At 41.2% G+C, this 17515-nt stretch overlaps 1 protein-coding gene across 1 annotated transcript in view; it reads left to right on the forward strand.

Annotated features, from left to right (window-relative positions):
• The window catches only part of EIF2AK4 (eukaryotic translation initiation factor 2 alpha kinase 4), a 101440-nt gene that overhangs the window by 80771 nt on the left and 3154 nt on the right, over positions 1 to 17515 (forward strand). Inside the window, exons 28-36 of the mRNA XM_019010832.4 lie at positions 1602 to 1772; positions 2208 to 2342; positions 4158 to 4265; positions 5943 to 6071; positions 7565 to 7651; positions 11045 to 11157; positions 14472 to 14530; positions 15421 to 15518; positions 17258 to 17326. Coding sequence (XP_018866377.3) covers positions 1602 to 1772; positions 2208 to 2342; positions 4158 to 4265; positions 5943 to 6071; positions 7565 to 7651; positions 11045 to 11157; positions 14472 to 14530; positions 15421 to 15518; positions 17258 to 17326 — 969 coding nt within the window. The remainder of the gene's footprint in view (positions 1 to 1601; positions 1773 to 2207; positions 2343 to 4157; positions 4266 to 5942; positions 6072 to 7564; positions 7652 to 11044; positions 11158 to 14471; positions 14531 to 15420; positions 15519 to 17257; positions 17327 to 17515) is intronic.

The raw sequence follows: 17515 nt of genomic DNA on the forward strand, positions 1-17515 counted from the left end.
CAGATACCCAAAATCATCTCCCTCAAGTTCAAAGTTTCACAAATCTCTAGGGCAGGGGAAAAATTCTGCCAGTCTCTTTGCTAAAACATAGCAAGAATCACCTTTACTTCAGTTCCCAACAAGTTCCTCATCTCCATGTGAGACCACCTCAGCCTGGATTTCATTGACCACATCATTATCAGCATTTTGGTCAAAGCCATTCAACAACTCTCTAGGAAGTTCCAAACTTTCCCACATTTTCCTGTCTTCTTCTGAGCCCTCCAAACTGTTCCAACCTCTGCCTGTTACCCAGTTCCAAAGTCACTTCCACATTTTTGGGTATCTTTACAGCCCAACTCTACCGGTACCAATTTACTATATTAGTTTGTTCTCGTGCTGCTAATAAAGACATACACGAAACTGCGTAATTTATAAAGGAAAGAGGCTTAATGAACTCACAGTTCTCTGTGGCTGAGGAGGCCTCACAATCATGGTGGAAAGCAAAGAGGAACAAGTCATGTCTTACATGGTTGGCAGCAGGCAAAGAGAGAGAACTTGTGCAGGGAAACTCCTCTTTATAAAACCATCAGATCTTGTGAGACTTATTCACTATCATGAGACTATCATGGGAAGGACCCGCCCACATGATTCAATTACCTCCCACTGGATCCCTCCCATGACACATGGAAATTGTGGGAGCTACAATTCAAGATGAGATTTGAGTAGGGACACAGCCAAACCATATCAAGATTATAGGAGGTTTTAACATTTTTGGGGTTTTTTAAAAATTTAAGTGATTTATGATTAACTCTAAGATTAAGCTATGTCAAGCTGAGCCTTCATTTAGCCCTTAGGTTTCATGTGCCAATTTATGGATGAACTAGGTTGTACTTGCCTACAGTCTTAAAATGGCTATAATTTTGTTTCTTAATAATTTCTACTTTAGCTCCTGGGAGTTTTCTTTCTGGCTTTATGACTATGGTTGTTTCCTCTTACTCCAGCTGAGTACCAGGGACTGTGAGATCAATCATCTCTAGCCACTGACCTCTTCTGGGGCAGTCTATGAGTACAGCTGGTGACAGCCAGGATCTGGCATCCAGGTGGGAGGAGAGGGAAGGGAGGATCAGGAGGCTGCCCACAGGAGAAGACATCTCAAGGTTGCAAATAGGAATGATTCAAGCCAAGGAAGGGAATTTCTAGCTAATTCTGTATTAAAACAAGTCAGACTTTGCCTTCTTGTCCCCCCATGTCTATGCCTGCAGTAACAGGAATTCATGAGAATAAGAAAGGTAAAGAGGAAAAATACTGGCCTGAAAATAGATAATGGAAGCTCTGCTAGTGCCAGGGTCTGCTTTGCTGGGGTCAGCATTAAGTGTGAGTAAATGTATCTGAATAAAAGTGAACCATGAGTATGTGTCTAAAGCATTCCTGCAAGGTGCTTTCAAGTTGTTGGAAAAGGATAATCCTTAGTCAGGATTGTGGCAAAGGCTAAAATAATCTTTGACCACAAAGATAATCATATCATCCCATGTGCTCCTGCTCCTGCAGGTGCACACAGTCGGTGCAAAGGGAGTCTTCCCCTGCCGTGGATGGGCAGCTGACTGTGCCCCTTTGCTTTCCAGCTGTGTCGACTCTACAAGTTTATTGAACAGAAGGGAGATTTGCAAGATCTTATGCCAACAATAAATTCATTAATAAAACAGAAAACAGGTATTGCGCAGTTGGTGAAGTATGGCTTAAAAGACCTAGAGGAGGTTGTTGGACTGTTGAAGAAACTCGGCATCAAGTTACAGGTTTGGCAACAGTTTGATACTGGCAGTACAAATGTGTAGCATTACTAATAGCACAGGGAGGAAACGTGTTTCATTTCACTAATGCTAGTTAGTGTTTTATTTTTCCAGAAAAACTGCTTTCTGTGTTTTGGAGCATTTGATATTTAGTAATAATTTTGGCTTAAATCAGGATTTCTTTGCAAGTGTCACTGTTCCTATCATGAAGCAGTTCTTACTATGTTAGCCTCAGAGAGGTGGTTATTCTTAAAGAGAAGAGAATTTATTTTACTTGTCAGGCTATGGTTAAACAGACTTTGAGCTAGATCTTACTGAATATTTTGTTTATGCTAAATAGATTGTTCTGATGCTATTGATGGGAAACACCATTTTCAGCATTATATTCCACATTCTAAATTTCAAACCCTTGACACATTTGTGTGGCATCTCTCTTTATAGGTCTTAATCAATTTGGGCTTGGTTTACAAGGTGCAGCAGCACAATGGAATCATCTTCCAGTTTGTGGCTTTCATCAAACGAAGGCAAAGGGCTGTACCTGAAATCCTCGCAGCTGGAGGCAGATATGACCTGCTGGTGAGGGCTTGCCCTTTATTTATTTGCTCTGACTTAATTTTATTTCTTCTAAACTTGTTATTTTGAAATTTTCAAACTAACACCAAAAATTTGAACCAGTAATATCATTGGATACTTCTATTAATATATGTTTCATCTAGGAATAGAAATATAATGTGAACCACATTTGTAGTTATTTAAGCTTAAAAAAATTATGTTATTTTGCAAGATAGTTGCAAAGATACTACTGAGAGGGCTCATGTACCCTTTACTCTGTTTCTTTATATATATATATATATGTATTTTGGAGACAAGGCCTTGCTCTGTCACCCAGGCTGGAGTGCAATGGCGCAAACTTGGCTCACAGCAGCCTCGACCTCCCTGGGCTCGAATGATTCTCTCACCTTAGCCTCCCGAGTAGCTGAGACTACAGGCATGCACCACCACACCCAGCTAATTTTTTGTATTTTCAGTAGAGACAGGGTTTTGCCATGTTGCCCAGGCTGGTCTCAAACTCCTGAGCTCAAGCAATCCACCCGCCTCAGCCTCTCAGAGTGCTGGGATTATAGGTGTGAGCCACCACACCACCCCTTGCATAAGTACAGTAAAATATCAAAACCAGAAAATTGACATTTGTATAATGTATGTGCATCATTCTTCTCCATTTTATCACGTGTACATTCCCTCAACAACACCGTAATCAAGGTACAGAACTATTCCATCACCACAGAGATTTATGGGTATCAACATCTTATCAATGCAAATGAAATGTAGAAACTTTACCTCCCTGTATGTCTCTTTACCTCATGCCCCATTTATAATATAATTGTCTTAAATATTTCTTCTAATACATTGAGGTCCACATCAAACAGTGTTAAATTTTTTACTTTACTGTTAAATATAATTATAAAACTCAAGGGGAGAAGAAGGTCTATTGTATTTACCCCAAATTTCTGGTTTGTGATGAGAAATTTGCTGTTATTTGAGTTACTTTTCCCCTATAGGAAAGTTATTTCTGACTTGATGCTTTAAAGATTATTTTCTTTGTCTTTAGTTTCAAATTAAATCATGATGTGTCTTGGCATGAGTTTCTTTGGATTTATCCTGTTTAGGGTTTGCTTAGCTTCTTAAATCTATAGGTTTATGTCTTTTGCGAATTTGGAGGATTTTTTCAGGCATTCTTTGATTTTTTTTTTCAGTCTCACACTCTTTTTTCTCTCCTTCTATGACCCCAGTGACACGAATGTCCTTGAGGTTATGGGACATTTTTGTCCAGGCTGATCTCACACTCCTGGCTGCAAGCAATCCTCCTGCCTTGGCCTTTCAAAGCACTGGGATTGCGGGTGTGAGCCACCACACCTGACCTGTAATTTTAAATTATTTAGTAACATTAAGTAAAAGGAGACAAGTGGTATTAATTTTATAATATATCTTATTTAACTTAGTATATCCAAAATATTATTTCAACATGTACTCAAACTTCTAAAAATTATTAACAAGGATTTTACATTTTTTTCAAAGTCTTTGCAGCCAGTATGTGTTTTACATGTACAGCATGTGTCAATTTGGATTAGCCATATTTCAAATACTCAGTAGTCACTTGTGACTAGTGGCTGCCATATTGAACAGTGCAGAGTTAGATGAAACATTTGTTAATATTTTTTCTAAATTTGCATGTGTGCTTGCTTCTCTATTTTACTACACACACACATTTCTTTTTGTTGAACTCTTTGATGATGAGCTGCTGACAGAGTGCTCACTCTTTAATCATTGTTTTCCCCGTAATCACAGTTTCTTTCCTATTTCATAACCATAACTGTTTGTGTCTCTCCACAGATTCCCCAGTTTAGAGGGCCACAAGCTCTGGGGCCAGTTCCCACTGCCATTGGGGTCAGCATAGCTATAGACAAGATATCTGCTGCTGTCCTCAACATGGAGGAATCTGTAAGTTCTGGCTTGGCTTCCCAGCATACTTCCAGGTGTCTTTCATTTCTAAAAGTATGATTTGCCTTTTGCAGTCATTTACATGGGGCTTCTGATGTGAAAGCTATAGACGTAGGGTTTTGAAACTTTCCTTTAATATGATAGACAAGCCTAAGACTTGATGTCAATCCCTGCATTTCAGTCCTTATCATCTGTTCTCTAGCTGGATGACCTTAGACCAGGGGTCCCTAACCCCCAGGCAGTGGACTGGTACCCATCCGGGGCCTGTTACGAACCGGGCCGCACAGCAGGAGGTGAGCAGCGGGCAAGCAAGCATTACCACCTGAGCTCCACCTCCTGTCAGATCAGCGGTGGCATTAGATTCTATAGGAGCATGAACCTTGTTGTGGACTGCACATGGAAGGGATCTAGACTGCACGCTCCTTAGGAGAATCTAACTAATGCCTGATGATCCGAGATGGAATAGTTTCATTCCAAAAGCATCCCCTCCCAACCCCCGCACCATCCATGAAAAATTTTCTTCCATGAAACCAGTCCCTGGTGCCAAAAAGGTTGAAGACTTCTGCCTTAGGCAATTAATTCATCCTTCCCTAGACTCACTTTCCTTATCTGTAATGTACCATATAAATGTGAGATGTTATAGTTGTTAACAGGCTCTTAACAAAACTTCTTGTTCAGGCCAAGCATGATGGCTCATGCCTATAATCCCAGCACTTTGGAAGGTCGAGGCAGGCAGATCGTTGAGCCCAGGAGTTCAAGACTAGCCTGGGCAACATAGCAAAACCCCATCTCTACCAAAAAATACAAAAATTAGCTGGGTGTGGTTAATTAGCCATGCACCTGTAGTTCCAGCTACTCAGGAGGCTGAGGTGGGAGAATCGTTTGAACCCAGGAGGGGGAGGTTGCAGTGAGGTGAAATCATGCCACTTCCACTCCAGCTTGGGCAACAGAGCCAGACCCTGTCAAAAAAAAAAAAAGAAAAAAGAAAAGAAAAGAAATCCTGCTGTGGTCTACAAAGCTAGAAATAGCTTTTTTTCCCCCTTGTATTTCAGGCAAGATTAGTTTTCCTAGAGAAAAATAGTATTTTCCAGATGGCTCAGGGTAGTTGAAATAATCTCTGTCTTGAAAGACTAATATAACATTTTTTTTTTTTTTTTTACTGTGGCCAAGCATGGTGGCTCATGCCTGTAATTCCAGCTATATCCCAATAAGGCCAAGGCAGGTGGATCACTTGAGGCCAGAAGTTCAAGACCAGCCTGGCCAACAAGGCAGAACACCATCCCTACTAAAAAGACCAAATATATATATATATTTTAGCCAGGCATGGTGGTGCACGCCTGTAATCCAGCTACTCTGGAGGCTGAGGCAGGAGAATGGCTTAAACACAGGAGGCGGAGGTTACAGTGAGCGGAGATCGTGCCACTGTACTCCAGCCTGGGTGACAGAGTGAGACTCTTTGTCTCAGAAAAAAAAAAGAAAAAGTTGTTTGAGTGTGTCTTTTTTTTTTTTTTTTTTTACAATGTGTTTTGAAGCAAAGTCTTTGGCACGCTGTGTTTCTATGCAGGATTTCAAGAATGCCCACCTTCCCAAGAGTGCTGCCTCCCCTCCTGATGCTGGTTTCACTTCCATGCCTGCAGTCTTGCTCCTCTAACTGTAACCGTTCTGTTTCTGATCCAGGTTACAATAAGCTCTTGTGACCTCCTGGTTGTAAGTGTTGGCCAGATGTCTATGTCCAGGGCCATCAACCTAACCCAGAAACTCTGGACAGCAGGCATCACAGCAGAAATCATGTACGACTGGTCACAGGTAATGGGACAAAAAGCACCTGTGAGTGAAGTGCAAATTGCTATGGCTTTCATGGCAAATATCCTCTGCACCTATAGACTGTCAAAATCTGTTTATCTCTGTAATTCGAGTTGCCTCCTGTATTAGTTTCTGATTGCTGCAGTAACCAATTACCACAAACTTACTGGCTTAAACACATATTTATTATCTTACATTTCTGGAAGTCAGAAATCCAAAAGCACTTTCACTGGGTTAAATTCAACAGGGCTGGCTCCTCTGGGAAGCTCTAGGGGAGAATCTGTGTCCTTCCCTTTTCCGGCTCCTAGAGGCCTCCTGCATTCCATGGCTCATGGCCTCTTCCTCCATCATCACACTCAGCAATGAAGCACCTCCTTCCTCGCTGACCTGTGCTTCTGTTCTTACATCTGTCTCTAACTCTTGTCTGTCCAGCTCCCTCATACATGCACCGTGTGATTACACTGGGCCCACCCAGATAATCCTGGTTGATCACTCACAGGTTCTAGGAATGAGGATATGGACATCTTTGCGGGGCTGTACTCCAGCCTGCCACACTTCTGAAGGCACTCAGTGCTTAGTGTGTTTTGGGCTCTGTATCCTGAGACCTCCCACAGCATGCAGGCCTGACACTTGCCGTGGTGTGGAGGTGTGGAAAGTGGCACCCAGGACATATGCCTGCCCTTTGGAATGGGGGTGTAAGCAGACCATAGAAGGGGTGCACTCCCAGGAGATCATCCAGGTTGTACCCGCATTCGCCCACACTAAAGGTGCCCCAGAGCATGGCGATGACCAGGGACACAGACCCACCACCCTCCCACCTGCTCTGTTTACATCACCTTCCAGGAGGCTTCTGAAGCTGCTGCTGTTTACTCGTGTGTGGTGTTGTATCAAAATTCACATCAGAAGTGTGCTGAGCAACAATTTTTAATCATTTGACAGAACAGTGTCCTCTTCTACTTGTTCACGTTTCATAAATCATTAGAGAAGTGTTCTGTCCTGCAGTAAAATCCAAGCCTCGTGGCCAGTGACCTCAGTCCTGCACAGTGACATCCCCGCAGGCTTCTCTGCCCCCTCCTGGTTTGCTTCTTCAGTTCTGCTTTTCACCTTCCCTTATTTCCTTTGTTTCCTTCATTTTCCTCAGAGGCTTTTTCAGCGTGTGTGTGTGTGTGTGTGTGTGTGTGTGTGTGTGTGTGTGTTGTGTTGTATAATTTTGGGCATCTTTTATTAAGTCTTGAAGCTTTTGAAAACCTCTTACTATTGATTGATTATTCATGGCCCCTTTAAACAATCATGAAGGGAAGGAAGGCAAGAGAGGCTTTGTTCCTCCCTTGAATTCTATGCGGCTTCTTGCTTAATATTTATATCCCCCTAAAGTCAGCATTTTAGTAATTCACATTGAGAATATAATTGGAAACAGTATTTTCATTCTCCTTAATTACTTGAAGCTGTTCCAGGTGCTCTGTGTTTATTTTCTTTACTATGTTTGTTTGTTTCAGTCCCAAGAGGAATTACAAGAGTACTGCAGACATCATGAAATCACCTATGTGGCCCTTGTCTCGGATAAAGAAGGAAGCCATGTCAAGGTAAAGACGTCAGAGATTTTTTACAATTCAATAGTCAGGTGTTACCTGTGGAGCACCTGCCTTCACACTGAGGCCCGGGCCGTGTAGGTGACTGGAAATCCGTTCCCTCTACTCTCCCTTTCCATTGTTGGGTTTCTTTTTTTTTTTTGAGACGGAGTCTCGCTGTCTCCCAGGCTGGAGTGCAGTGGTGCAATCTCAGCTCACTGCAAGCTCCGCCTCCCGGGTTCTCGCCATTTTCCTGCCTCAGCCTCCCCGGTAGCTGGGACTGCAGGTGCCTGCCACCACGCCCGGCTAATTTTTTATATTTTTAGTGGAGACGGGGTTTCACCATGTTAGCCAGGATGGTCTCCTGACCTCGTGATCTGCCCGCCTCGGCCTCCCAAAGTGCTGGGATTACAGGCGTCAGCCACCGCGCCCGGCCGTTGTTGGGTTTCTTGCTGAAGAAAATGTGTATAAAATAAGGAAGAGAGTCCACCTTCATTAAAGCTTTAAAAAGCAAAACAAACAAAAAAACTGGCTGTGGTTTTTTCCTACTTTTCTTCTCTTGTTCTCTTTTTCCAGCTAAGAAAATAAGAATAAGTAAAGTTGTATCTGCTGATAGGCATATCCTCTCATTGCTTTGTAACCAATTTTACTTTTTGGTATTCAACTAAAAGTGTTCATAAATATACCACCTCATAACCTTTATTTCTAATTATTTTTAAAGGGAAAAAAACTTTCTTAAAAATATTTTTCTCTTCTAATTTTTTTTTGGTTTCGATATCAGGGTAATGTTGGCCTGATAAAATGAGTTGGAGAGTGTTCTCTCCTCTTCTGTTTTCTGTAAGATATTGTATACAATTAGTATTAGAAGTCCAATCTCAAATATTTCTATATAGAGAGCTATTCTGGTTACCTCTTTCTTCTAGAGGCAGCTTTGGTAGTTTATATCTTTCCCGGAACTTTTCCATTTCGTCTGAGTTTTCAGATATTCCCCTGTTATTGTTTCACTGTCTCTAGGATCTGCAGTGATGCTGCCTCCTTCAGACCTGATATGGGTAATTTGTGTCCTCCCTCTTTTTTGTCTAATCAGCCTGGCTAGAGATTGATCAGTTTTGTCTTTCCAAGGACCAGCTTTTGGTATCATTGATTTTTCTCAGTTTTTATTTGTTCATGTGTTTTCTATTTTATTCATCTCCACTCTTATCCATTACTATTTTCTTCCTTCTGCTTATTTTGGATTCAGTTTATTCTTTTTTTAGTTTCTTCAGGTAGAACTTTAGATGAGGTATTGACAAACCACACCTTGGACCAAATTCAGCCCATAGCCTGCTTTTATATGTCTGTGAACTAGAAATTTTTACATTCTTTGTTAAAAAACAACAACAAACAAAGGAGAGTGTGTGACTCAAACTATGTATGGCCCTCAAAGCTTAAAACATTTCCTATCTAGCCCTTTACAGAAAAAAATTTGAAGCTTTGTTATTATACATGTTTAGGATTTTATATCTTCTTGATGAATTGTCTTCATCATTATAAAATATTCCTTATCCCTGGTAATATTTCTTGTTCTGAAATCTTTTGGTTAGTGTTTACGTCACTACCTTTCTCCATCCTTTTATTTTTAACCTCTCTTTTTTTTTTTAAGAGATGGGGTCTCATCATGTTGCCCAGGCTGGCCTTGAACTCCTGGGCTCAAGCAATCTTCTCACCTCAGCCTCCAGCTGGGATACAGGCGTGTGCCACTGCACCTGGCTAACTTATCTATCTTTATATTTAAAGTGAGTTTCTTATACACAGTCACTAGGTTGAGTTTTCCTTTTTTTTTTTTTTTTGAGACAGATTCTTGCTCTGTCGCACAGGCTGGAGTGCAGTGGTGCAATCTCCACTCGCTGCAACCTCCACCTCCCAAGTTCTCCTACCTCAGCCTCCTGAGTAGCTGGGTTTATAGGCACACACCACCACACCCAGCTAATTTTTGTATTTTTAGTAGAGACAGGGTTTCACCATGTTGGTCAGGCTGGTCTCGAGCTCCTGACCTCATGATCCACCCGCCTCGGCCCCCCAAAGTGCTGGGATTAGAGGCGTGAGCCACCGCGCCCAGCCTCCTTTTTTTTTTTTTTTCACTCTGAGAATCCTGACTTTTTTTTTTTTTTTTTTTTTTTTTTTGAGACAGGGTCTCACTCACCTATGTTGGAGTGCAGTGGTGCGATCTCGGCTTACTGGAACCTGTCTCCCAGGATCAAGTGATCCTCCCACCTCACCCTCCCGAGTAGCTGGGACTACAGGCACGCACCACCATGACTGGCTAATTTTTGTATTTTTAGTAGAGACGAGGTCTCTACTAAATGCCAAATGCCATATGCCATGAGATTTGCTAAATGCCATGAGAGTCCTACAGATAAAGTTCTCCAAGGTCCCTCAGGCTGGGAGATTTACATAAGAGGCAGCAGTGAAGTCTTCAGGAAGGTGCTGGGATTTATCCTACCCTCAAGAATTCGTAGGATATAGATAGGTCCTGGAAGGGCCTTTTAGGAAGAGGGAACTGCAAAGGTGATGGTAGTTCTTTTAGTAGTTGTCCCAAAGATAGAGGCAGGCCAGCAGAGAACCATTCTGGTACAACCCTGAATAGTCTATTTTGGGTGAGACAGATGGATCAGAAGCAGAAAATGGTTATAGCTACATCATGGAGAGCCCAAATGCCAACCAAGGAATCTGGTTTTTTTATTTAGCAGTTATTGGGGAGGCCCCGAATGTTTTGAACAGAAGGAGACGTCAAAGTTGTGTTTGAGAAAAATTAATCTGCAGGGATGTGTAGCATGGAATAGAGGGAGGGAGAAACTGAAGACAGTGATAGCAGTATAAAGAATATCAAACTAGCCTAGGCCAAGGTTGGGTGCTGGCCAGGGGAGTGAAGATGAAGGGACAGATGCCATAAAAGTGGGATGACAGGACTTGGGTTTAGAAAGGAGAGGGAGGAGTGGTAGATAAAGCTGAGATCTGAGAAACCTTGGTGGCTGACCAGATTTAAAGGGGAAGATGTTGAAGAATCACATGAAATGAGAGCCCATTCATCTTGGCCTTTAAAAAAAAAAAATTCTATCATCTGTGATAAACTAGTCCAGACCAGGGTTTCTCAACAGCAGCGCTGTTCACATTTTGGGCCAAATAATTATCTGTTGTAGGGGGCTGTCCTGTGCATTAACAGCATCTCTGACCGCTACCTACTACATGCCAGTTGCACCATCCAAAAATGTCACCAGACATTGCTAAATGTCCCCTGGGGAGCAAAATTGACCCTGGTTAAGAACCACTGACCCAAACTATTGATTTAGTAGTCTTACTGTGGTGCTCTGAGCTAGTCTTCTGGGTTCAGAAACCTCCAAATGATATATCCGTTTCATTCTTTTTAAGGTTAAGTCTTTCGAGAAGGAAAGGCAGACAGAGAAGCGTGTGCTGGAGACTGAACTTGTGGACCATGTACTGCAGAAACTGAGGACTAAAGTCACTGATGAAAGGAATGGCAGGTAACTTAGGAAACAAAAGCCGAGAAAACTGACTTCAGTTACCTATATGGAAACTACGTAAATTTATTTTAAAAGTCAATTTGAGCCAGGTGCTGTGGCTCACACCTGTAATCCCAGCACTTTGGGAGGCCAAGTTTGGGGAATCACTTGAGGCCAGGAATGCAAGACCAGCCTGGGCAACATACCAAGACCCCATTTCTAAAAAAAAAATTTTTTTGATTAGCTGGGCATGGTTGTGCATTCCTATGGTCCCAGCTACTCAGGAGCTGAGGTGGGAGGATTGCTTGAGCCGAGGAGGTCAAGGCTGCAGTGAGCCATGTTCATACCACTGCACTCCAGCCTGGGTGAAGAAAAAGACCCTGTCTCAGAAAAACAAAAAGAAAGAAATCAATTTGATCCTTTTGAGAAACAAAGATAGGTCAGGATTGCTTTTAATGAACCATTCTGTTGTTTCTGAATAACTCAATCAGGAGTTTAATTGTATGACCATCTTGTATGAGACTAATCATAGCTTACATTCAACATTTGTTCTTCATACCATTTCCAAGAATACTATATCATTTTGAAAAGCCTCAGGAGCCAAAATCTATCTGTCATTATCTTATTCAGTCTGCTAATCAGTGAATTTCAATAATATTTTGTCCGTGTACTTTGAAAGATGTAACGTTCTGGGAAAAGATCTCACTTCCTCATGATGGGAGTATCAACCATATGGGTAGGAATTTGACAAAGTAAATTAAAAGCCTTAAAACTAAACATTTTTTTAAAATTGACCCAGCAATTCCACTTTCAGGAATTTATAATAAAAATTATTTTAAAGATGTCTATCAAGGCTCATTTATAACAGCAGTTCTCAAACTTTTTGGTCTTAGAACCCCTTTACACCCTTAAAAATTATTTCAGGATCCCAAAGAACTTTTGTTTATGTGAGTTATATCTATAAATATTAAAACATAAACATTTTAAATATATTTATTCATTTAAAAATAACAACCCCATTACATGCTAACGTAACATATTTCTATTGAAAAACAACTGTTTTCCAAAAGAAAATTAATTTAGTAAGGAAAATGGCATTGTTTAAAATATTTGCACATCTTTTAGTACCCTGTTTTACATTTTTGTAATCTATTTTAACACTTTAGTAGAAGAAACAATTCTCCTATCTGTTTATGTATTCAATCTGTTGTGATACCACAAATCATATAGTCTCTGGAAAACTCGGTTGCACATTTATGAGAGGATGAGAGTGAAAAGGCAATTAATATTTTAGGATTATTATGAAAATAGTTTTGACCTTGCAAGACTCCTTGGAAGGATATGAGGGACCTTCAAGATTCTCTAGACACACTTGGAGAACCTCATTTCAAAATATACATTGGTAGAAGATTGTTTGAATTATGATAATTTGGTGAAATATTGTGCAGCCTTTAAAAATGATGATTCTACTAAAGCTGAGTTCATTGACATGGAAAGATGTCCATAAATAGGATGTTTAATATAATCCCATTTTGTGGCCGGGCGTGGTGGCTCACGCCTGTAATCCCAGCACTTTGGGAGGCCGAGAAGGGCGGATCATGAGGTCAGGAGATCAAGATCATCCTGGCTAACACGGTGAAACCCCGTCTCTACTAAAGATACAAAAAAATTAGCGGGGCATGGTGGCGGGCGCCTGTAGTCCCAGCTACTCGGGAGGCTGAGGCAGGAGAATGGCGTGAACCCGGGAGGTGGAGCTTGCAGTGAGTGGAGATCGTGGACTGCACTCCAGCCTGGGTGACAGAGCAAGACTCCGTCTCACAAAAGAAACAAAAAGAACAACAACAACAACAAATATATAATCCCATTTTGTTTTAAACAAAATATACAACCTATACATAAAAAAAAGTCTAGAAGAATGTACCAAATTTTTAATTGTAGTTTTGGTTAGTGGGATTACAAGGGATCTTAAATTACTTTGTTAAGCTTTTCTATATATTTGCAACTCTTTTTTTTTTTTTTTTGAGATAGAATCTCACTTTTGCCGAGGCTGAAGTGCAGTGGTGTATACATTACTCACTATAGCCTTAACCTCCCAGGCTCAGGTGATCCTCCCTTCTTGGCCTCCTGAGTAGCTGGGACCGTAGTCATGTACCACCTTGTCCAGCTAATTTTTTTTAATTATTTGTAGAGACAGGATCTCCCTATGTTGCCCAGGCTGGTCTCCAACTCCTGGACTCAAGCAACTCTCCCGCCTCAAGCAATTCTTATATGTATGCTCATTATCAGAAAATACAACACTGTAATTTTTCTGGCTTACATCAGCAATTCTCAACCAACAATGATTTTGCTTCCCAGGGCACATCTGGCAATGTATGGAGACATTTTTGGTTGTCACAACTGGGGAGTTTTACTGGTATCTAGGAGAGGCCAGGGATACTGTGAAAACATCCTAAAGGGTACAGGACTACTACCCCCCAACAGAGAATTTTCTGGCCTAAAATTTCAGTAGTACCAAGATTGGGAAATCCTGGCTTATAGAAAACAAATCTTGCTCTGTTCTTCTCATGCCCCCACCCCTTCTTATTTGCACCTAGCCTTAATAAATTCACCATTAGGTGTTTCTGAGGGATAATGTTCTGGAAATCACCAGTATTGGAATTATAGATCTAAATCAAAGACAGAGGTTTAGAAGAGAAACCAAGAAATAGCCAAGTAGTGAGTATGGGGGAACATTACCAAGACACTTAAAAGGCTACATGGGATTTAGTTTTAGCGGGGAAAGGTTCTAAGTTTTTCCTCCAGCAAATGATTATTTCCCTGTTTTCCCAAGATAGAGTGCTGTTGTCTCTCTCAAAGGCTATAAATTAATTCACAGCATTTGAAAGAACATCCATTCACAGCTTTTTAAAGAATATCCTTATTTACCAAATGTTCTCCTGTGGGTGGTTGCCAAGGCTGCTGCCATAATGAAGGTGGGGCTGCTGTTATTCATGTTTCCTTGTATTATGAGGGGGGCGGAAAGAACATCCATTATATTTCATTGAAATCAGCTTCTTGTGTGGATCCAGGATTTCAAGCCTAGCTGAATAAATCAGAATGTTTTCTTTAGGCATTTGTTAACTTAAAAAGACATCCTTTATAATTTTTACTTGCTCTTGACCAAAGCATAACTAAATGCAAATTTTTTGTTTTTGTTTTTCCACCCACTAATAACCAAGAAGATGTTTTTATATTTAATGGAAAAGTGGCTCACTATACCTGTAGTTCACTGTAAGTTATGTGTTGCTTGTGCCTTATTGACTGTTCTTTAATTGTTTTTGTTTGCTTGTTTTTAGAGAAGCTTCCGATAATCTTGCAGTGCAAAATCTGAAGGGGTCATTTTCTAATGCTTCAGGTATAATTACTAATTATAATCTGAACATAATGATGCTTATATGTTTGCTCTAAGCACTTATTACTGTGGCTAACTGCTTGTGACACTGGAAATCTATTTTTAAAATAACATATACGCAATAAATTGTACCACATGGGATGCATCCCTATGCTTTGAAATCCACATCCTAGAAAAGGATAAAACAACTGGAATTTAGCTGACTCTTCTACTCTCTTATTTTTACAAGTGATTTAATCTTCCTTTTACTCAATTTATTGTACAAGTGAAATGTGTATAATTTTCCTGGAGATTTTCCTCATACAGAGGATTGAAGGAAGTATTTTGAAATCCCTTGAAGAAGGACACAATACACATTTTGTTTTTGTGAAAGCCAAGAGGGCACAGTGGTGATAGTTATGCCTTTACTTTCATCACCTCTAGCAACCTTACTTCTTTTTCAAAGAAGTGTTCCAATTAAGGCCATGAGAAGACATATTTGGCTTTTAACAGAATTGAGTCTTTCCCATTCACTTCTGTTAGCACTAACTTTGTGTTGCCATCAGATTTCCAATTCTTGCAGGAATTTAAAGAAGTATGCAGGTTTGGTGATATTCAGCTTGATTTTCTTAGGCCCCTGAGGTTTTGATGACTCCTGTTGCCTCCCTGCCCCTTCCACCACCCCCCAACCCCTGCCTGAGGAGAGAAGCATCAAAACTGCTGGGTGTTGGAGTTCTGGGCTCCTCACCTATCCGGTGCAGATGGTTGTAGGGATAGAAAACACAGCCCAGTCGTGATCTAGCCCTTAGAATCACGACAGGATGTCTACTAATAAACTCTGCCATCTCTCTGTAGTATGTTGTAGAAAGTGGGACCAGATAAGGCCATAAATTCTGAAACTCTCTTTGTCTCAGGTTTGTTTGAAATCCATGGAGCAGCAGTGGTTCCCATTGTGAGTGTGCTAGCCCCGGAGAAGCTGTCAGCCAGCACTAGGAGGCGCTATGAAACTCAGGTACACTGGGTCAGGGTTTCTTTGGCTTTCTGAGTTACAGAAGAGAAAAAAAACAACAGGAAAGGAAGATAAGATAAACATGGAATTTCTTGGAAATATTTTTTCCAAGAAAAAATTTTTTCTTCCAACTTGCCTAACTGGGTGGCTTCTGAAAGCGTTATCAATACAAAGCATCTCTCTGGCTCCAGGATTCCCATCTGTCCTTCAGAGGGGCCATTGTGCACTGTGGGCACCTCAAGGCAGCTGTTGTCAGAGTGACTGCATCTAAATGAAAACTATCTAATCTGGCTCTAAAGGTAGTTGAGGTTTGTTTGTGCTCTAAATAGCAAAGTAGAAGAGGCCGATGACAAGACTTAAGGCAGGCTTCTCATTCCATACATGGTTTCGGCATTTGCTATATGCCTACTGGTGTGCTAAGGGCTGTGTAAAATGTACAAAACATTAACATGGCCCCAGTCCTCAAATTGAGTTTATAACTTAGAAGCATATGCATTATATAGAGAATAATAAAAGCAAATAAATATAGGCCAGGTGCGGTGGCTTATGCCTGTAATCCCAGCACTTTGGGAGGCCGAGGAGGGCGGATCACTTGAGGTTAGGAGTTCGAGACCACCCTGGCCAACATGGTGAAACCCTGTCTCTACTAAAAATACAAAAATTAGCCAAGCGTGGTGGCAAACGCCTGTAATCCCAGCCACTCGGGAGGCTGAGACAGGAGAATTGCTTGAACTGGGGAGGCAGAGATTGCAGTGAGCCAAGATCATGGCACTACACTCCAGCCTGGGCAACAGAGCAAGACTTTGTCTCAAAATAAAATAAAATAACTACAGTAGAACACTGAGTTAAATTTATAGAATATGAATGTTAGAGTATGCTGTGGACATATGCAAAAGAGTGAGTGTTAAAAGAGAGCAGTCAATTTTAGAAATGTAATCAGACTGAAATACAAAAATCAGGTACTTTATTTTTGTAAGCTCTTCTAGCTGTTTCTCAGGATTTGGGTGGAAACCTATTTTTCCCATCTTCCTACTGCCTTCATCACCTACCAAGTTTCAGTTCTCACGCCATGTCCTCATTGCTGCCACCTCTCCCTTTTTCCCAATTTAGCTTCATACTATCATCTCTCTGTCTCTGTGTGCACTGTTTCACTGCACTGAGCCTTTATAAGGAATCATTTCAAAATTATGAAGAGATAATTGACAAGGATTATTAAACAAATGGTCAAGATAAGTTATAAAAACATTTCCCCTGAGATCATATTGCTAGACACCCCTTTCTGAGTGGATTAAGAGCAAATCTTTTTTTTTTTTTTTGAGACAGAGTCTCACTCTGTCACCCAGGCTGGAGTGCAGTGGCGCAACATCAGCTCACCACAACCTCTGCCTCCCATGTTCAAGCGATTCTCCTGCCTCAGCCTCCCAAATAGCTAGTATTATAAGCGCCCGCCACCATGCCCTGCTAATTTTTCTATTTTCAGTAGAGACGGGGGTTCCACCATGTTGGCCAGGCTGGTCTCGAACTCCTGACCTCAGGTGATCCCCCAGCCTTGGCCTCCCAAAGTGCTGGGATTACGGGCATGAGCCATCGCACCCAGCCAAGGGCAAACCTTTAGACACCATTTGGAATCCTTCCTAGGCTTTGGTGTGTTACCCTGTGATTGTATCCTGGGATAGGAAATAAGATGGCAAGAAAGATGGCTTGGTTTAACATGTTCTGAATTCCATTTTCTTATTATTTAGGTACAAACTCGACTTCAGACCTCCCTTGCCAACTTACATCAGAAAAGCAGTGAAATTGAAATTCTGGCTGTAAGTGGCTTTCTTTAGTATTTTGAAGGTGGCTTCTGTCCATACTGTCAAAGTAGTTGCCTCAGGGTTCAGAGCTTTTTTGCTCAGTGTCAGCAGAATTTGGATGCAGGCCTTATTGTGATGTGAACTACACGCAATTTAAAACTATTAAGAACTAGGGGGAGAATTTAAGGTTTTCTGTTTCTCCTC

This window comes from Gorilla gorilla, chromosome 16 (genome assembly GCF_029281585.2).
Source record: "Gorilla gorilla gorilla isolate KB3781 chromosome 16, NHGRI_mGorGor1-v2.1_pri, whole genome shotgun sequence".
NCBI classification, from domain to species: Eukaryota; Metazoa; Chordata; class Mammalia; order Primates; family Hominidae; genus Gorilla; species Gorilla gorilla.